Source organism: Hemicordylus capensis, chromosome 1, assembly GCF_027244095.1.
Source record: "Hemicordylus capensis ecotype Gifberg chromosome 1, rHemCap1.1.pri, whole genome shotgun sequence".
Classification (NCBI taxonomy): Eukaryota; Metazoa; Chordata; class Lepidosauria; order Squamata; family Cordylidae; genus Hemicordylus; species Hemicordylus capensis.
Window position 1 is genome coordinate 364,416,531 of NC_069657.1, and position 21,666 is coordinate 364,438,196.

The 21,666-nt window shown below is 45.2% G+C and overlaps 1 protein-coding gene across 9 annotated transcripts in view; it reads right to left on the reverse strand.

Annotated features, from left to right (window-relative positions):
• Positions 1-21,666, reverse strand: part of CNKSR3 (CNKSR family member 3) — an 88,493-nt gene that overhangs the window by 51,296 nt on the left and 15,531 nt on the right. For all 9 annotated transcript variants that reach the window (XM_053293338.1, XM_053293352.1, XM_053293396.1 and 6 more), the window contains one exon: positions 959-1,122. In XM_053293338.1, the coding sequence (XP_053149313.1) occupies positions 959-1,122 (164 nt within the window). The remainder of the gene's footprint in view (positions 1-958; positions 1,123-21,666) is intronic.

Here is a 21,666-nt window from a genome sequence, read left to right on the forward strand (position 1 = left end):
TGTGTGCACCATACAGTTTAGTGCATTGTCAAAGGTCAAACCAGCTGTTTTAATTAGGTTCAGAAACAGACAGACCGATGATGCAAGCAAGCTAAGAACAGGATAACCTGCTCTCCACAATTCGCCCTGTACAGAGATGAGTCACAATACTCTGCACTTTCTGCAGCTTCCATCTGTCTTCATAAGCAGCCTACACAAGAGTAATTTACAGCAGACTAAACAGGAGATTGCCAAAGTATGAATGACTGAATATAAATCTTATCTAACAGGATAGGCTGCAGTCAGCTAACGAAGCTGATACCCAGTGCTCCCAGCTATTGCTACCACCTGAGAATCCAGCAGCAGCACAAAATCCAGGGACACACTGAGCCTAGGAACCTTGTGCTCAAGGAGATGTCTGAGCCCATCTGTAACAGGCCACAGGCAAGACTACAGTCCCACGAGTTTGGGGTTAGCTCACCAAAATCCAACCTCGGGTCCCTCAATGCTGTTGGTCTTTGTGGCCAGATGAGAGTTGTAGCCCAACAACATCTAGGGAGCTCATGTTAGGAACCCACGTCATAATGACTTCTGTCTTGTCTGGATTAAGTTTCAGCTCTCATCCAGCCCATACCCACCTTCATGCAAAGAAATCAAGTGCAAACTCACCAACCCCACCTGTCTAAAATGTTCTCAGCAACAAGGGCAGCATGACTTCAGCTCAGTGTTACCACATGAACAATGGCTTCTTGCACAACCGCAAACTCTATCTGTATCAACTTTCTTCCTGTTAAGAGACATGCAACCTGGATACTGGTCTACTATATAACTCAACTTTTATCTACTTTACTCTTGATATAATCTGATAAAAAGCCCAGGGAGTAGATTATATCTCTTTTGTGACAACTGATCTCCTCAACCCAGTGCAAAAAGGGGGGGATTTCAACATCACAATTCTGCATTCATTTTGAATACTGACCAATGCACAGAGGAGATCCACAGCTTCTAAAACGAGCTCTTGATGTCCAATACGAGTGATACCCAGCTCTTCAAGATCCTGGTGAGAAATCTGCAATAGCTGAGCACCATTTATCTTCTCTCGTTCAAATTTCTGGACATACTGTTGCAGGCAATCATCCAACCCTAAAAAACAAAGAAAAGCATTATAATTTTATTTCTTCCTTTTGTTTTTAGCCACCTAGCACATCTACTTTCCCATTTCAAGTATTGCTTACATAAAATTATCCCTAAACATCATATACATCTCATCCATCAATATGAACACTTTCACATTTAAAACAGGAGGGGTAGGAAAATAGGCAAGTACATAGTCTTCAAACAATCCTATCATTTATTTTTTTCACAACAGAATATCTTATGAGGTCTATCTATTCTTTCACAGACCCATACGTTTATAGCCTATGGGCAATTAGCATTCTTCACAGCCCCTGAATCCTAAGGAAATATAAACTTGGGTCCAAGCTACAACTTTTTTTTAAAGCAGTAATATCATGTAGAAGTAGAATATATCACAGAATGGAGAATATGTTGAAACACTGGAATGCTAAATAAAACAATGCAAGTGTTATTATATTAATCCATCAGTTCAACATGCAAAAGCTTCTTTGTTTGGGTAAATTCCTCTGGAGATAGTCAGATAGTCAAACTGAAACACAAAACAAAGCCGGAGGAAGTGGGGAGGAATAATGGATTGGTTTCACAGAAACAAATATCCAATCTCAATTCTTAGGCAAGTTGTGCAACATGTTGAAGGCATTAATAATATCCAAAGAGAATGGAGTGCTGCAGTGTCAAGGTGCATCTACTCTTCTACAACGTCATGAAATGAACGAACACTTAGGAGAGGAGGGAAAGATACCATCTCTCAGGCCACATCCTGGCACTACAATGAAAACGCTGCAGCAGTGCAAAAATACAGTTTTTATATCAGTGAGTACTGCATTCTTATTCTGCCTCAGTACTGTGGCAAAGATACAGTAGAATGTGATCATTCCTGATGAATAAGCAACCTAACTATTTCTTTGCAGCTTTTGAGGAACATGACATCCCTTCCTCCCCAAAAAGTAGGCTTTCCATTCACAAGATAATAACCTTGCATTGTAGATTAATTAAACCAGGGCACCAGAATCACCAGGTGTATATTTACTAAAGTCTAAGTAAACTCTAAACTGATTAGAACCACCTAAATAAAAGGTGGCTAAACATATATTTTATTTTGTTAGATTTTTAAAACACCTTTCCTTAAAAAAAATTCAAGGTGATTTGTTTTACTTTTTTTTAAACAAAGATTTTTTTTTTACAAAATAATTATAACTATACAGCAGCTACACAATATAAATATCAAATTGGAATATAAAAATACAAATCTAATCAAAAAAAATTTTAAAACGTACACGAGACCATAAAATACAGAGCATCAGTAACAAAAACAACACTCATATAAAAGCCCTTGTAAAAAGCCAATATTTCACTTGCTTTCTAAAAACTGTGATGGAGTCTGAGGAGCAGATGCCCACTGGGAAAGCATTCCAAAGTCTGGGGGCAATAACTGAGAAGGCCCTGTTCCGCATGCATGACAGCCGAGCCTCCCTCATTGTTGGCATGCAGAGCAGCCCCACCCTGACCCCCAATGACCTCATCAAGCAGGCAGAAACACTTGAGAGCTGGCATTCCTCAGATATCCAGGGCCCAAACCATTAAGGGTTTTAAAGGTTAAAACCAGCACCTTGGACTGGACCTGGAAAGAAATTGGCAACCAATGTAGCTCTTTCAAAATCGGTGTAATATGATTCCTGCAGGCAGTTCCAGATAAAATCCTAGCTACCACATTTTGCACTAGCTGCAGTTTCCAAATATTATTTAAGGGCAGCCCCACATAGAACATATTACAGTAATCTAGCCGTGACATGACTAAGGAGTGGGCAACTGTGGCCAGATCTGCCTTCTCAAGAAAGGGCCACAGCTGGCACACTGGCTGAAGCTGTGAAAAGACACCCCTGGCCACTGCCTGCACCAGAGTTTCCAAAAGCAGAGTCGGGTCCAGCAATACCCCGAAGCTGCACGCCTGCTCTTTCAAGGTGAGTGCAACCCCATCCAGAACTGGTCAAATCTCCTCATCCTGCCTGGCTCTCCTACTCAACAAAAGTACCTCTGTCTTGCTTGGATTCAAACTCAGTTTATTGGTCCACATCCAACCAATCACTGCCTCCAGCCCCCAACTCAGGACATCGACTGCCTCCCTAGGATCAGGTGATAAGGAGAGAGAGCTGAGTGTCACCTGCATATTGCTGACAACTCAGTCCAAGTCCCCGGATGACCTCAACCAGCAATTTGATGTAGATGTTAAGCAGCATGGGGGACAAAACTGAACCCTTGTGGGACCCCACAGGCCAATGGCCAAGAAGCTGAGCAGTAGTCCCTCAGCACCACCCTCTGAACCTTCCCCACAAAAAAGGACTGAAGCCACTCCAAAGCAGCACCTCCAATCCCTAAACTGGAGAGGCAGTCCAGAAGGAGACCAGAGGCTGATGGTATCAAATGCCACCTAGAAATCCAGCAGAACCAACAGGGACACACTTCTCCTGTAGGTAATCCACTAGAGTGACCAAGGCGGTTTCAGTCCCATATCCAGGATGGAAGCCAGATTGAAAGGGGTCTAGATAATCCATATCATCCAAGACCCTCTGCAGCTTCGACACCATCACACGCTCTATAATCTTGCCCAAAAAGAGAAGGTTAGAAGCAGGTCTATAGTTGTCCAGGTTGGAGGGATCAAGGGAGGACTTTTTAAATAATGGTCTTACCATCACCTCCTTGAGGCATGGTGGTATCTTCCCCACCCTTAATGAAGCATTGATTATAGCCTCCAACAATCTGCCTGTACCCTCTCTGGCAGCTTTTATTAGCCATGAAGGGCAAGGGATCATGCTTGGAGAGAATGCTTAAAAAAAAAATAGCTACTCATAATTACTGCTGCACATATGCAATCAGTTTAAGTTTCAGGTCAACTCAACTATGTCCAAATCCAGTGTGATGTGTTCTGAGGAGCAGGCACACCAGGTGCATGCAGAGTTCTCTTGCTTCAAACCATGTCCATATTCATTTCCACAGAGGAAACTGATCCATGCACATGTTTCTTTCCATGTCTCAATGGAGCCTTCCATTTCAATGAACTGGGACTACTACACAAGAAATCCACATGATCCACAACTCTCCCTATTAAGCAATCTGTAGTCCAAATCCTTAAGGAGTGTTTAACTACTCTTGCTTACATTCGTAGTTTCATTTACATCAAATTGTGTGTGCATAATGCACACAGGTTGCAGCACACCTCCAAGTTCTTGCACAGTTGCCAGAGGGCATCCTGATGCCTGGGCATGCACCAAGGATAGACTGGTTCTGTCTGACTGCCTGGTGCCAACTAAAACAAGCCCCATAAAGTTTGTGGAAAATGCAAATCAAGGATACTAGATGTAAAGGAGCACTGAGCTTCTTGAAGAAAATGTGGAATGATCATGCAGAGATACTGATAGAAAAAACAGCAGGAGTCCACAAACTGATCACCACTGGATCAAACACCAAGTTTAAACATACATGCTAAAGAGACCCAATTCTGCACTTGCTACAGAGTTTGAAAATATAGGCATGATGTACCCATATCTATTTAAGGGCTCAGTTCTTCAGCAACCATTTCTGAACATGGAACTGGAGGGAAAAGACTAAAATAATAAAAGAAGAGGAGCTGAAATAGAAAACAGAGTTTAGGATGGTTCCAAACCAGTTGCAGAAAAAGGGCATCGTATTCAAAAGCACTATAGAGCAGCTGTGGCAGGTGGGAAGAAAGCAGCAGGAGAGTGAGGAAAAAAGCATCATATCCAAAAGACAGAATGAAACCAAACCAGCTCGGTAGGTGTTGGGCCTTTATTTTTCAGTTTGCTTCAGAAGTCAAAGACATCAACTTAAATGGTAAAGGAGATTTAGAGGAATGTCGTTTTGCAGGGCTTGGGTCGCAATCCAAAAGCAATCCAAGAGAAGCTTGTTCTCACATTATAGGAAAGGCTTCCTGGCAGCTAGAAAGAACTTGAAGCGCTTCACATGACCCGTGTGAAGCGCCAGGAGGGTTTGTGTGGGGAGAGCGAGTAGCCTCCAAGCCCTGGGCAGCCGGATTGGCCAGCCACACAACTACCGGCTCTGTCATGGAGCTGGTGGGGCCTGCGGGGATCGGGGGGTTTGTTGTAGCCTCCCAGCGGGAGTCTTCCTCGTGTGTTGGTGGCACACGATCAACTAAACAGGGTGAGTGGAGCACTCGCTCCGCCAACCTCACATAAGGGGAGGGGCAGTTTGTGCAGTTTGCTGTCGGGAGCCACGTGGCTCCTGTGGCAGCAGATGACCAGGAGGAATCAGGCTAGGCTCCCTGAACCCGATTTCTCCTGGTCGTGAGAATAGCCCCCTTGTGTCATTTGAGCATCAGCTTTTTGATCGCATGGAAGTGGCTCTAGGTCAGGGGATTTGAAAAATACCACAAGGAGACATCATAAATTAGAAAACAAGATGTTCAATTAATCATGCCCAAGCCAACACAGAGTGGCCCATGTTATGTATAACCATGGCTTAACCCTGGTTCTGCACAACATCACCGAGCCTTGGGTGATGTGCCCAAGTGGAAGAAGGTTTTTACTTCTGATCCCGGTATAAAACAAAACAGAATTTACCACCCTTGAACCTTCTATACACTATAACAACTTGTTCTGGAAACACCCCCAAGTTTCAGAGTTTCAGTGGGGAGCAGGAGGAAGCACTGCTATTCTAGAAATATACATATCCAAATAACTCTTGCCACACAGAGCAAGTTGTACAATTGTTCACTTGGTGGCCATTTCCCAGATGACATATAGGGTGATTATGTAATGGTAATTGTAATTATGTAGGATGAGAACCAGTCCTGAATGCTGAGCACCAGCAATATGATTACATCATCCTAAATGTAGTCCAGAGTAGGGATGTGCTTGAAATGCAAATCAGTATCTAAATCACAGCACAATCCCTTTAAAACCAAGGGCTTCCACAGGCCCTTTAACAGAGGAGAGCAGGTCCATACTGCCCACCTGGCATGCATGGAAGCCATGTGCGTGCCAGCATCACACACATGCAGGGGCAGCTGAGAGATGCCCCACCAGCGTGCAACCACAGGTGGAGGGAGCACTGCTATAACAAAAGTGGCGGCCAGTGGAAGAGGAGCAGGTATGAACCTGCTCTCATCCATGTTAAAAGGGCTGTGGAAGCCTCTGGTTTTAAAGGGATTGTGCTGTGATGCGGACGCCGAATCGCATTTTGGTGTAATGCAGATTTTCAGCATTTTAAGGGACACAATTGTATATGCAAGGTTCAGCCTAATACATATTGTAAATGGTCCAGAGACTGAGTTTTGGGAGGTATACAAATGTGCTAAATATAAACAAACAAACAAACAAACAAACAAAAATATGGGGCCATTTCAGATGACACGTAAAAAGCCAAATCTCCAATCCCCAGGGTTTGGCACCAAGTCCAACTTCTTGTGGCAAGCAGGGAGGATAAGCTGACAATGGCTGGTTTGGACCACACAATCAATGCCAACTTACTGCCCTGTTCCTCACTGGGACTTGCCCCTGAACTCTGAGAACCCAAGATTCTGTTTTTTACGTGCTCTAGAGTTATCTCAAGGTTGTTTAGTAACACGAGTCTCAAAAAATACTACTTTAATAATGCAGAAATCTTCATGTTGTCATATGAAGTAGCCTCCTTTCCTACCATTTTTAATACAAGGTAACTGGAAAATAGTTTATAAGAGTTGGTGTAGTGTAGTGGCTACGAAAATGATCTGTGAGTCAGGATTTTCCTAGTCTGAATCCTGCCTCTGCCACAACCTCACTGAGTGGCTTTAAGGCAAACCCCTGTCCCTAAGCCTCAGTTGTCCAGCTGCAATATGGGGATAATAATACTCACTTATTATGACAGGGTTGTTATAAGGATTTCAACAAGGTAATATCTGTGCTATGCTTTGAACACAGTAATTATTGTTGTTGTTGTTATTATTATATGGCACAGGGAGGGCAAGAAGTGAGCCAATTAATGGTGAATCAATGCATGAGGAGGAAAATCTACACAATACCTCTTTCCTCCTCATTATCACAAAATTCATTTTCACTGTCAAACTGACAGATAACGCCTTTATAAACAAGGGCAGAGGTTGGAAAAACATATCTGCAAAAGCAAACACACACAAGCAGAAACAAAGAACACAATTCAAACCATTCTTAAGCCCTACTATTTCAGTGGAGCTTCAGAATGCTGAACCATGTGCTGGATTGTGCCCCAAGACTGCAATTTAAAATATATTTCCACCAAGATTATCCACTGAATTCAATGGCATCCAGTCAGTGCAGATCAGGTAAATCCAATTTTCAACACACATGGATCACAGTCTAGAGAGTCCTCCCTTTGTGCACAGAAAGTACGCTATTACAGCAACATCTGGTGATCCATTGGGGCTGGCAACAATCAACACTGGGCAGATTGCACTTCATCCTCCCACAAATATCAAATGGCAGATTTATTTATTTATCTATCTATCATATTTTTATACCGCCTGAGACAGACAGGCAGACATATCTCTAGGAGGTGTACAAGATTTCATGAGAACACAGAAACTACTACGTAGGAAGCTGCCTTATACCAAATCAGACCACCGGTCCATCTAGCTTAGTCATAAGAACAGCCCTTCTGGCTCAGGCCCAAGGCTAATCTAGTCCAGCATAGGGATGGGTCCAGACCGGTCCGGAGGCCATTGTAAAGGCCTCTGGACCGTCCGGACCTGGCCGGTCCGGTCTGGGTGGAGGGGGTTCCTTTAAGGGAGGGGAGGGTTTATTTACCCCTCCCGCCGCTTTGCCCCCTCTAGCGCTCGTATTTACTGTAGAAATGCTCCTTGAAATGAAGTGTAGAAATGCTCCTTACTGCGCCTCAATGCAAAAGGCTCCGACAAGCCTTCTGCGCATGCGGCGCGCAAGCTTCACGTCTCCCCGACGCCGGAGGCCCGGTCTACCTGGCCTCCTCCCGGTGGGTAGACAGGGCCAGTCTACCCGCCGGCAGGGGCCGAGGCTGGGTAGACTGGGCCTCCGGCGTCGGGGAGACGTGAAGCTCGCGCGCCGCGTGCGCAGAAGGCTTGTCGGAGCCTTTTGCATTGAGGCGCAGTAAGGAGCATTTCTACAGTATTTCTACACTTCATTTCAAGGAGCATTTCTACAGTAAATACGAGCGCTGGAGGGGGACAAGTGGCGGGAGGGGTAAGTAAACCCTCCCCGCCCTTAAAGGAACCCCCTCCACAGTGCCGGACTGCAGCTGTGCAGTTCCGTGCACACCCCTAGTCCAGCATCCTGTTTCAGACAGTGGCCCACCTTGTCTATACTGACTGACAGCAGCTGCTTCTACAAGGGTTCAGGCAGGTGTCTCTTTCAGTCCTACCTGGGAGCTTCTGCACGCCACTGAGCTACAGCCACATCCCTAAAGGTAGCATAGATGTGTTTCCCATCCAGCCACTGGCCACACCAAGACCTGCTTAACTTCAGCAAGATGGCTGTATCACGTGCCTAAAGACCATACTCTAGGACATATTATGCAGACATATCAACAGATTCCGCAAATTAGTCGTCAAACACTCTATGAGACATTGTACACTACTCCGCTTGTGCTGGGATGAAAAGTCACCAAGTTTCGATCCCGAATCAGCTTGGTTGTCATTAACAGTCCCGGCACAAAGCAATGAGCATAGATGCAGATCTGTGTTCGCATTCCAAGTCTGCCAGCTGGCCTCAGACTCACTGGCTGGCCTTGGAGAAGCCAGTTTCAACCTTAGCTCCCCACTTGTACCAGTCAGTGACTCTGGAGTGGTGAGATGAGGAAGAATACATTAAAAACTTGAAAAGCACTTAGCACACCGAAAGGATAAGATATCTCCGGCCCCATCTCATACTTTGTAGTGGCTTCTCATTCTATCCAACCACCTGCAAAATGGGATCAAGGTCAGAGGGGGTGGGAAACCAAGAGAACAGATCCCCAGCACTTCAGCTGGAAATACCTCCACATTTCATTTCACTTCACATGATGGGCTTTAGAAGTTTAACATGCAATCTAGGTTTAGAAGCATTCCACCACTTGGCTGAAATGTAATCTTTCTACACATGAGTCAATTCCATTATCCAGACGTAAACTGAAATCAAAGTGTTTTCACAGATTTGCTGCAGACACCTGGCATTTCAAGTTTCAACAAAACCAGTTACAAAGGCTGGCTTATTTCAATGACTGGCTGCTGTATCACTTGAACTGAAGAAACACCTGCTCATGGGGCAAGCCCAGACAGCTCCAGTGCCACCAAAACATATCTTGACGGATACTGTCCCTCAGCAATACCATGTTTTAAATGGAACAGTCCTGTTGAATGCCATGTGGTTCCTGGGACCCAAACAGGCAGTCTGCAAAGCATGTGAAAGGCACACAAAGACCACAACAGAGACAGAGAAAGACGGAGTAGTAGAAAGCAAATGGAAAGCACCTTTGGGGTACAGGGCCACTCTAGGGTGACCTCAAAACTGGTGTGTTTTTTTAAACAGTTTTTTTACATTGTGTTAAATTTTAAATTATTTTAATGTTTTAACATTTTAATTTATATTGTTTCATTGTAAACTACCCAGAGACATAAGTTTTGGGCAGTATAGAAGTTAGTTAGTTGATAGATAAAGTGATCTATTGCTGACTTTTATTCATTCATTCATTCATTCATTCAACAGGGAGCACATTCCAAAGTCCAGGGGCAGCAACAAAGAAGGCCAATCCCCAAGTGGCCGCTAATCGAGTTGGCGGCAACTGCAGACGAACCTCTCCAGATGATCTTAACAGGCAGTGGGGCTCATGGTGAAGACAACATTCTCTTAAATACCCAGGGCCTGAGCTGTTTAGGGCTTTATAGGTAATAGCCAGCACCTTGTATTTTGCCCGGAAACGTATCTCAGCCAGAGCAGTTCTTTCAACAAAGGAGTAATATGGTCTCTCCTAGATGACCCAGAGACCAACCTGGCCACCACATTCTGGATCAACTTCCGGACTACGTACGTTTCCGGACTACGTACAAAGGCAGCCCCACATAAAGTGCATTGCACTAATCCAGCCTAGAGGTTACCAGCATATGTACCACCATCTTGAGGTCATTCATATCAGGAAATGGACGCAGCTGGCGTATCAGCCTATTTAGCAATCATATTTTTATACTGCCTGATACGTACATCTCTAGGTGGTGTACATTTAGGGGTGAATATGTTGTTTTCTTCCACCTGATGCTCAATGTATGGGGGGGGGGCGGAGAAACAAACATAACAGAGACCTCATAAGCCTCCAATTCTCTCCAGCAAAGGAAGCCAGAATTAGAATGCTGCTGCCCTGGAATTTCATACTACTCTGAAAAGTCTTTTCAGAGTAGGGAGTGTGTGTAAAAGTGTTTGCTCTTGGAGAGCTGCCAGTCCCTCTCCATTAAGCATCTCCCTTGCCTCCATCTGCCCCAGCATGAAGAGAGCTGGTGGAGACTTCCATGCACACAAAGTTAGAGAGAGAATGCAAATATACATACACACACAGAAATCGGTTTCATTCAGAAGCAAAGCAGAAATCTTCTTTATATATAATTCTCTAAGACACACCCGTGGCTCATCCCATGAGTGGCAGCTCTCGCGAGAGTTTGGAGAGCTGCCAGATAGCCACGGGACGGTCCAGAGAATGAATATGGCGGCAGCAGTAGTGGCTGGCCGACCAAAGAAAACAGTGGCAGGCAGCCAAGCCGGTTAGGCCATGACCGATGGGCGGGCGAATGGCCAGGCAGCCACGACCAGCAGGTGGGCAGCCAGAAAATAGGGGCGGGTGTTTCAAAAGGAGATGGGGGCAGGTGGGGAACAAGAAGAAAAAGAAGGTGGGAGGAGGGGGGGAGAAGACAGGCGGGGCAGGCAGGCAAAAAAGCGACAGTCGGGCGGGGGGGGAGGCGGTGAAGAACTACGGGTGCAGATGCTCTGTGCCAGATCAGCTAGTTTAACTTTAAAAATTAGCTCGGGGTCCTGATCCAGGCCATTTTTATCTGCACTGTTTTTGTGCCAAAAATTGTCCCTGAAGCAGTGAACTGCCGCCAAAGTGTAGATTTGCAACAAATTGCCTCTTTGGGGCAAAACTTCCACTTGGAGAACTTACAGCACAAAAACTGCACAAGGGTTGAACTGTCCCCGCACACTGCCTAACAAAATAACATGGATCAGGACACCTACAGCTAATTTTAAATGATTTAAAGAACTTTTATTTATTTATTTTAGTTAGTTAGATTCTTGATGCCTCTTTGAATATGGAGGCTCAGATCATGGAGGTCGCTCAAAAGGCCTTTTTTCAGTTACGCCAAATACAGCAGCTAGCCCCTTATCTGTTCCCTCCAGATTTGGCCACTGTGATCCATGTGATGGTCACCTCTAGGTTAGATTATTGCAACTCACTTTATGTGGGGTTGCTATTGCGCCTAACTCAGAGATTGCAACTGGTGCAGAATGCAGCGGCCAAGGTCCTTACTAAGGCGCCTAAGACGCCTAATACATAACATCATATTAAGGCGCCTAATACATAACATCATAACCACAACCCCATAGAGTACTCATTACAAGACATAATAACCATGGATTACCAGATCACTCTATGACCAGCTATCTCAGCGACCTAACACCCGACGGAACATTTCCGTCTTGCATGCCTTACGGAAAGCCAACAAATAATCGAGAGCTCTGATATTATCCAGGAGACCGTTCCATAGTGCCGGAGCCACCACTGAGAAGGCCCTGGCTCTCGTTGATTGCAGTTTAACATCCCTAGGGCCCGGGATCACCAAGGTATTACTTGTGGCCGATCTCAGGACCTAGTGAGGGACATATCGAACAAGGAGGTCCTGGAGATATGGAGGGCCCATATCGTGTAGGGCTTTAAATGTTAAAAGTTAACATCTTAAACCTAACCCGGGACTCAACCGGCAACCAGTGCAGTTGAACGAGCAAAGGTGTCACATGTGCTTGCCAAAGCGCCTTATTAAGGACCTTGGCCGCTGCATTCTGCACCAGTTGCAATCTCTGAGTTAGGCGCAATAGCAACCCCACATAAAGTGAGTTGCAATAATCTAACCTAGAAGTGACCATCACATGGATCACAGTGGCCAAATCCGGAGGGAACAGATAAGGGGCTAGCTGCCGTATTTGGCGTAACTGAAAAAAGGCCTTTTGAGCGACCTACATGATCTGAGCCTCCATATTCAAAGAGGCATCAAGAATCACACCCAGACTCTTTACTGTAGGCTGAGGTATCAAACAAGCACCATCAAGGGTCAGTAATTGGAAACTCCCCCCTGACCTCTTCAGGCCCAGCCACAGAACTTCAGTCTTATCTGGACTAAGCCGTAGACGACTTTGCTTCAGCCAATCTACAACCGCCTCCAAGCACCTGGTCAGCTGAGCTATGGTGTCCTTGGCCCTGCCATCCATCAGCAGAAAAAGTTGGGTGTCATCCGCATATTGATGGCACCCTAGCCCAAAACTCCTCACCAGCTTTACTAAAGGCCTCATATAAATATTGAACAGCAAGGGAGAGAGAATTCGAAGTCAACTTCTGGGTTAAACCCATTTTTAATGACAGGCTTAATGTCTCTAACTTATAGTCACAGCAGGTAGATTTCCTCTCCCGTAAGCATGTGGGGCTGTTCTGAAAGCACTCAAATGTCCGGGGGGGAGCCACCATTGAGTGAACGGGTTCAAAGAACCTAGGCCACCACCAATCAGGGGCTGCAAGCACGACCCCAGACACACACCCCACATCTGACATCAGACATGGGGGGTATTATTTTGGTCCCAAATGGAGCTGCACAGCCTCATTTCAAACCGAAGTCGGCCTGCACTGTGTTGGCAGCATAGCCGGAGTGACTCTCCCTGCCTTAAAGGCAAGGAGAGCCGCTCCTGGTCTTGCTGCCAATGCAGCGGGGCCAAGCCATCTCCCTCCCAAACGAGGCCACGCTGCCCCGTTTAGGTGAAAGATCAGCCCGCTCTGCATTGGCAGTACGGCCTCAATGGCTATCCCTGCCTTTAATGGCTATCCCTGCCTTTAAGGCAGGGAGAATCGCTCCAGCCCGCGCTGCCCAATGCAGTGCGGGCTGATCTCCCTTCCCAATGGGGCCACACAGCCCCATTTGGGAGGGAGCTCACGCCCCTGCATCTGATGTCAGACACGGGGGCGTGGCTACCGGGCCCCTGTGTCTGACATCAGACACAGGAGGCAGGGCCATGGGCCACCGCCCACCTCCCTACGCTAATGCAAATAACCAATGCTGGCTTAGCATCTGTCACCTTCTTCTGTTCATCCTCATCTATTTTCAGTGCTGGGAATCGCACATCAGTCAGATGGCCAACATAACTCTTATTTTCCCAGCCATGTGGTTTGCCCCAATGGACGATTGTTACAAATATGTCTGTCTACCACCACTGTCTTTTATTGTCCAGACTATGCAACTATGTAATATTTGTTTGGGTGGGCTTTCGTTCTTGAACTTATAATGGGCACAGGAGCGATACGTAGAAGAAGATATGAAACATAAGTGTGGCAAATGCAAATTAGTGGAATCCAACATTTTCATACTAGCAGGTGTTCAAAGAAAAATTAATATGTGTTTGAGATAGTTTGCTTGAGTATGTCCATTTTTGTTTACAAATGTTTATGTTGTAATTTGAGCTATTACTAAGAAAAAAATGATAAAGTTAATGTTTATTTTAAGCCTCTCCTCTCTTTTGCGTATTACCTGCTTTTAAAGTTAATCTCATAATCTGTTTGCTCTTTTATGTTTCTTCCACTAAGGTTCTTTCTCTTCTATGTGTCTGTATTCCATCATATCCTAATTTATATTTGCCCTGTTATCAGCTTTTTGTACCCCCAGATACACACATACACACACACACACACACAGAGGGTTGGTTCACAGTCTGAAAATTCAATATGCATAAATAGAGAAATGGGTTTGTTCCCATGTCTCCTATTGCATGCACCATATTTATATATCCCTATTTGCAATACCCCATCCTGTTTAAGGCCCAATACAGCACACATAAATATGAAAATGTATGCAAATTCCAGAAAAATCAGGATCTCCTTTGTCTGGAATAAAACACCTTGGAAAGAACTTCATTCAAGAATATGCGTGCAATTTAAAAACTCTTTCAGAACATGGTTACAATAAGGCAGCATGTGTATTATATACACACACACAAACTAAAATGGTAACATCTCCTTTTAAACATGTGTCTGTAGGATTTATTTTCTTGGCTGTCCATGAATAATTTCACTTGTACCACTCAAGAAAACCAGATTACATCTTTCTAGGAGGAGTCATATTTATACATTTGAACAAGTGCAAATATTATTGAAGGTCAACAAATGCCCCACATTCAAAGCTGGTCAAGCCCAAGTTTATTTTACTTTTAAGAGACCGCAATATACCCTGACAGTCCTGTTTGGATTACTCCTGCATGCAGGCATGCTTACTTGCTCTGCTGAACCTGGTACACTCACACCCAGATTCCAAGATCTTTGTGTGCAGCCTACAACTGGGAGTGGGCATTGCCAAAACCCTTGTGGATTTTTGCAGATACAGGACTTGTTTGTGAGTCACTGGGGTTCCTCTCGTTGAACTCTAATAGTACTTTGTTTTCCCACAGTGAAAACAGGAAGCCATGTTGCAATGTTGGCTTTTGGATCCAAGGAAAACATGGGGCAACACCTGGGTTGGGCTGGAATACCTCCTATTGCCATGTGGCATTGTTTTCGAGGATTACAACAAAGATTATTGCTCACATCATTGTCACCTTCAGTTATATTTGTTCCCAGATTAATGGTGCACACATATGAAAGGATCCACAATGACTGTTGCTACACCCATAAACTAGTCATGTGTAGCAACACCACATTTGCATGCTGCTGGCAAGCACTGTTCCCTTAAGGTGTGCACATGCGCGCACACTCAAAGATTTCTGATGTCTGCTCAGTTAATTTTTGATCCTGCTCAGGTTGAATTAGGAAGGGCCCTCTCAGAATGCATGTGGGCACAAACTGCCTTGATACTGCCGCCCAAAACAAAACTCATTCCGCACACAGATGAAAAAAATTAGAGGGACCACTGCTGGCAAGTAGCCCAAACTTAGAGGTAGCTAACTACAACATGCCATGAAACATTCATTGCTTGATCTGCAATCTAGCTGTCAGCAACTAGTCTGGAAACATCCTGCCTGGAGAAGACGCTATCACAAGCCCTTACACATAGAGTCTGGCTTTATGGTGAGAGAATTTCAACTAAATAAAGTCCATGTAGGCACAGCAGGGAATGACTTGACTAGCAAGCCAGAGGTTGCCGGTTCAAATTCCCGCTGGTATGTTTCCCAGACAATGGGAAACACCTATATCGGGCAGCAGCGATGTAGGAAGATGCTGAAAGGCATCGTCTCATACTGCATGGGAGATGGCAATGGTAAACCCCTCCTGTATTCTACCAAAGACAACAACAGGGCTCTGTGGTCGCCAGTAGCTGACATCGACTTGATGGGAGACTTTTCTTTAAGCACTTTTCAGGTACATTCCTAATCAAGCAGACACACACAAAGCATCACACACTAAAAAGGCACAAATGGGTAATTTTACAAGATACACACATACACACACACCTTATATCAAGTCACCTTATACCACGTCAGATTAGCAGCCCATCAAACCTAATGCTATTCACCTCCAACAACTACCAAATTTACAATACATGGGGCACAGGTTGGTGTTTTTTTTGTTTTGGTCTTGCACACAAAGAAGAAAATAGATATATTCTTGATCATCTCCCAGAACAATGAACAGACACAGTACTTGCACCTGTGCGACAAGCCAGTTATTACTGCCTTCCAGTCAGTCATGGTTCAAAGCTGGGACCAAGTTTTCTGGACAATGATGATAATCCTTCTTGGATCGCCCGGTACCTATATGTCTTAGCAAAGGCTGTAAGAGGAAATCCTAGGATTTGCAATCCTTGTATAGTACCTATCGTTTGGACCAACTTGGGGGAATTTGCTCAAAACTGGATTTGCAAGCGTGAATCACAAATGGACCACATCGCAGTCTAGGCAGGGGCAAGACAACATCAGGGTACCACAGGGCAGCAACAGACTCGGAGACAAGGCTTTTGAAAACAAGAGATAATGTTTATTTTATAAAGCAGAGACAATGTAAAATATGGTCACTGGCAACCTTGGCACAATCACAGTTGCACAGCGACTGAGGGCTCCAGTAGACAGATGGTTGGTGGGTGTTGGAATGTGGGCAGAAAGGAGGAGGACAGAGAAAAAGAGAGAATTCAGAGCATTTCTGGTACTTGTCCTCAGCCTCCTGTTTTGTGCATGATGCCCAAGGGGGGAGATTTTAGGGAACCTGGGCTGCAAACCTTTTGCCAAAGCAGCAAGCAAGGTGCTGGCTTGGAACTAAATGCCAGGTCGATGGCACTCCACGTTGCCCACAGCTAACAATGGGGAGGACTGGGTTTCTCAGACAGTCAGACCCAGGGGTTAGTCCACAACCAGCCCACATAGGAAATAGCCCACCTCAGTGGCTTAAGGATTTTGCTCCAAAATCCAGAGGTTCTCAGGCTGTCAAGTATGAGGATCAGCCAATAGCAGACCAATGCAGAGAGTGACCCAAAGACTCTTGGTTCCAGAAGTGTCCAGGGCAGTCCTCCGCAGATCTCCTCACAACAGGTCCATGCAAGGAATGCTCAAGGATCATGATTCCAACTTGCAAGTCTGGAGCCCAAGCATCCAGTGTTCCAGCTTAGCAGTTCAGCAATTCAGCTCAGGGGGGAGGGGTCGAGCACACAGGTGAGTGTTCAGCCGGGCAGACCTCTAGGCAGCACAAGACAGTGTGTGCCCCAAGCTCCCATGACAGAGACTGATGTCGAAAGCAGAGGCTTTTTATTGTGCCAGATCTACAATTTGGGACTTGCTCTTGATTGTATTCTAGCGTGGGCTCTACTACTACTATTATGAATATTTAGATACCACTCGTCAACCATAGTTCTCAAAGCAGTTTACATAGGGGGGCGGAATACATAAATAAGATGGCCCCCTGTCCCCAAAGGGTTCACAATCTAAAAAGAAACACAAGGCAGATACCAACAACAGTCACTGAAGGGATGTTGTGCTGGGGTTGGTTAGGGCTCTCCCTGCTTCTCAGGGGTAGTCTTGGTCTTTTAAGACTGTGTCAGGAACTCTGGCTTCATTAAGAATGCACAGGATTCACTGTGGGTGCCTCATTTTTTCCTAGGTAGCTCTTACAACAGTTCAAGATATGCATGGCATAGCTGTTTAATCCAAACGGCCAATTTTGGCCAGTGTGGTGCAGTGGTTAAAGTGTTGGACTAGGACCAAGAAGACCCGAGTTCAAGTCCCCATTCAGTCATGAAACTCACTGGGTGATTCTGGGCCAGTCACTTCTCTCTCAGTCTAACCTACCTCACAGGGTTGTTGCAAGGATAAACATACATATGTACACTGTTCTGGGCTCCTCAGAACAAAAGCAGGAAATTATTTATAGATAGACAGACAGACACACACACACACACACCCCTCCTGGCACCAGGTGCTTGCCCATGCCTTGCTCCTATCAGAAGCCAGAGTTTCCAGAAAGAAGAGAGTGAGCATAAATGTATATATTATCTCAGAAAAAAACTCAACTTACAAAGAAGAAACTCGCACACAACTGAAAAGGTTGCATTGGCAAGTCCAAAATGGTAGACAGCCATGACTCCTCCCACCAAAGGCACAACAGCAGCTCAACAATGAACCACGTCATGCTTGGTAAGGGAAATAATGTTGGAGCCCAATCACTGCCTGGAAGAAGAAAGTTCAACCTAAGTCAGGAACCACTGCTGAAATGCAAGGAACAACCCAACAGTCTAGACATTACTTGAGTAGACACAGACAGGTAGCTAGACAGATGCCAAATACAATTCAATTTACACAGCAATTTACACATAAATAAGTTAGATCATTCACAGTTTTAGCCATTTTAAACACACTTTATCACCTGCAAAAAGCCAGCCAATTGGTTGCGTTACAGCTTGTGTTTGAGAACACAGCCTGGTAATTTGTCACTGCAGCTCTCTTGCAGTAGGGCAGCCTCCATTAAGGCAAGTATAAATCATTAAGTTCGTAGGAAAGTTCAGGACCTGGGAAGTGAATACTTCTGTGAACGAATGTTGAATAAAAGGCCCTGGCATGTCAGGCATGTGACCTGTCTACGGGGAGTTAAAATTCTTCTCCAATTATACTTGGGATTTGTGTAAGTACAATTCCGACCCAGCTAAAACCTTCAGAGAAAACAACGCTCACACACTACAATGCTCCCACTGTGGCTGCTTAGATACCAAGTTGATAAGCAGCTTAGCAATACAAGATTTGCATCACTTTGGAAACAACTGAATTTAAAAAAAATAGTAGTAGACTAGCACTGCAAGCAACTTCCACAAACAGAAGGAAGGCCAAACATCCATCATGCACTGTGGTCACTTTTTGTGGGCCTGGGCTGGGCTGGGCGGAATTTACCAAACAAACATTCAGAAAGTAAAAGTAATCCAGTATGGTCAAGAATTGAAGCAGGGCAGTCTTCCCACAACATTTCTGTGCTATACGTCATCTTGAACACTTCCAGCTGCTGTCTTCCGGAATTCTTATCACATCAGCTGAGCAATGGCAATTCCTTTTATTGAAGTCATTAGCTGTGCTTAGACTTTCACTTAAAACTTTCTACCCTAAAGATGGTTTTTAAAATAAAAAACCTAAGCTACTGAAAATTCGGTTATGGAGACTCCCCTGTTTCGTCTCAAAATAAAAGACAGAGGAGGTCAGTTCTCACAATCCTTATCTGGGTAGGAGTAGCAGCAAGGCTGGGTGCGGGAGCCCTGTGCACTCTTGACTGGCGATTGTGAGAATTCAATCGAGACAAGAAGAGGGGGAAATGATCATCTGTGGGCTGGGTATGGAGGCGGGTGCAGGGGCAGCTTAACACATAGGCAATATAGGCTCTTCCCTACGGCAGCAAATTTTAAGGGGTGGAAAATTTTGAGAGCGGTGTGCAAGTAAAGGGCGGGGGGAAATTAAATCTTCCTTCTCTACCTTTTAAAAACCGCCACTGTGCATTGGGATGGTGGAAGGATGGTGGCGGCACAGTGGGGGTGGCAGCGAGAGCTCCTCCAGATGAAGGCTGGGCCATTTGGGGGGCACTCTGCACATGGGGAAAAGATTTAACTCCCCACCCCACTCCACCCCACAGTCCTTTACTTGTAAAGGGGAATCCTTGCCCCTCAAGCCAGGGTGGCACACGGCTGCCTACAGGTGACAAAAAGCTTAATCCCCTCCTCGGCGGGTGGCAGCAGTGAACCCAGAACTTGTACCCAGCTCCAGGGTGAGGGCAGAAGGAAAGCACGCCCTGTGCTTCCTGCCTCGGTACCCACCTCGCAGACGATCATTCCCCCCGTTCCTGCCTTGATTGTAGAATTCTCACAATCGCCAATCGGCAGTGGAGTAGTGGCTCATGCCTTGCCACTCCTCTTCCTACCCAGATAAGGATCATGAGAATAGCTCTGGAGTCCAGAGTCTGCCAGAGAGGCCAATCAGCATATGTCCCATAAGAAACCTCATCCACATCTTTCAAAGTTTGTCACGCTCTCTTCACTTACTAACAATCACCAAGAGCTACAACAATCCAAAACAGGTTTCCAAAGAGCAAAGCTGGGACAGCAAAGTCTGGAAACTGTCACATACTCCAGAAAAAGGGTCTTTGGTTAGCAAGACTTCGCATTTGGCATTCAGAGAGAATGACTGGCATAAAAAAGAAGGGAAGCCCTAGATAAATTTGTGCCTACAGTCCTATTCACACATTATGTTTAACACATATGCAATTTATGTACAATGTACACACAAGTACAGACTGTAGGCACATACAGTTCTTCAGACATTGCATTCATTGCAGGTCCACTTCCTATCTGTATTTGACGAGGGCTGTACTCAGGTTCTGTTTAAAAATAAATGCATGCACACTCAGACAAACACACATACAAACATATAGATACATGTCTGTACACAATGACGCAATAGTGCTTAAATTAATCCTGGATTTGGGCTGCTTTGAGTCCAGAGACACCCCATGCCCTTTGCCCCCCACAGGGAAAGATTATTATCCTAATCCCAAACCACTGTCCACCACCCCCCACTCCCACTTTCTCCTTTCGTCTTTCGGTACAGTATAGCAGAAATCCAAGGGCTGCAAGTCCAGAAGGAGGGATATGACTACATATAGCTTATTGTACTAAAAATGCCTCAAATATTATTTACAGGAAAAAATATGAAAGGCAGGCCTCCCCTTCTGGATTTGTCAAGCTACTTTATCCACTCCTTCAAGACTATCTCCTCTTCCTGAGGAGAGCTGTTCTTGTGGTAGCAAGCATGACTTGTCCCCTTAGCTAAGCAGGATCCAACCTGGTTGCCTATGAATGGGAGACGATGTGTGTGAGCACTGCAAGATATTCCCCTCAGGGGATGAAGCCGCTCTGGGAAGAGCAGAAGGTTTCAAGTTCCCTCCCTAGCTTCTCCAAGATAGGACTGAGAGAGATTCCTGCCTGCAACCTTGGAGAAACCACAGCCAGTCTGTGAAGACAATACTGAGCTAGACAGACCAGTGGTCTGACTCAGTATATGGCAGCTTCCAATGTTCCTAAGAGTCACCTCAAACCCTACCCCCACCTGGCAAAGCCTTTGATGAACAATCCTAGCTCTGCCTTACCTGACCTCCAACATCCAACAAGCCCACTCATTTGTTCTCATCTTGTCCATCTAATGCAGACGGCTAAGCTAGCTTCATAATTGCTGTGTTCTGTACAATACCAGAAACACACACCGCTGGCACTCAGTTAATGCTCCATAGCAGCAGTAGACATCCACGTGCAGAACTTCATGGCTTCAGACAAGTATTGCCAAACTGCACAGCTTGTAGTTATTAGCAGCCTCTCACATTTCTTTTACTGTTTAGCAAGCTTCTAGCACTGTTGCAGAGAAGTCTTTGAAAGAATGTGCACACTCCCCGTTCTGTCTAAATGGGGAGACAGCAACATCTTTTGAGCACTGCTTGGTTGGTAAGGATGCCAACACCCCCACTTAAACATACACACGCTTAAGTATTGTTAGGGAAGACAGTTACTTTTTCAGTTACATCAGGGCTTGACAAATCCCAAGTGCCAGAGAGCCATGGTGCCTAGACAAGGATACTCCGGGGTAGAATTACTTAATAAAAAAATCTTTGGCCCTGGCAACCCGGTTTCTGTTCTAAGCACATTATTTGTACAGGGGGTAAAGAGAAGCCCATTTACACGGTTTCCGTATTTGTGCCTATAGGTGAGAATGGAACCCCCACAAACCATTTTTCAACCGAAAAAAAGCTCAGAAGTTTTTCCTATGGGAAGCGTTTTACACAGACAAAACAAGAAGCTCATCCCTATTT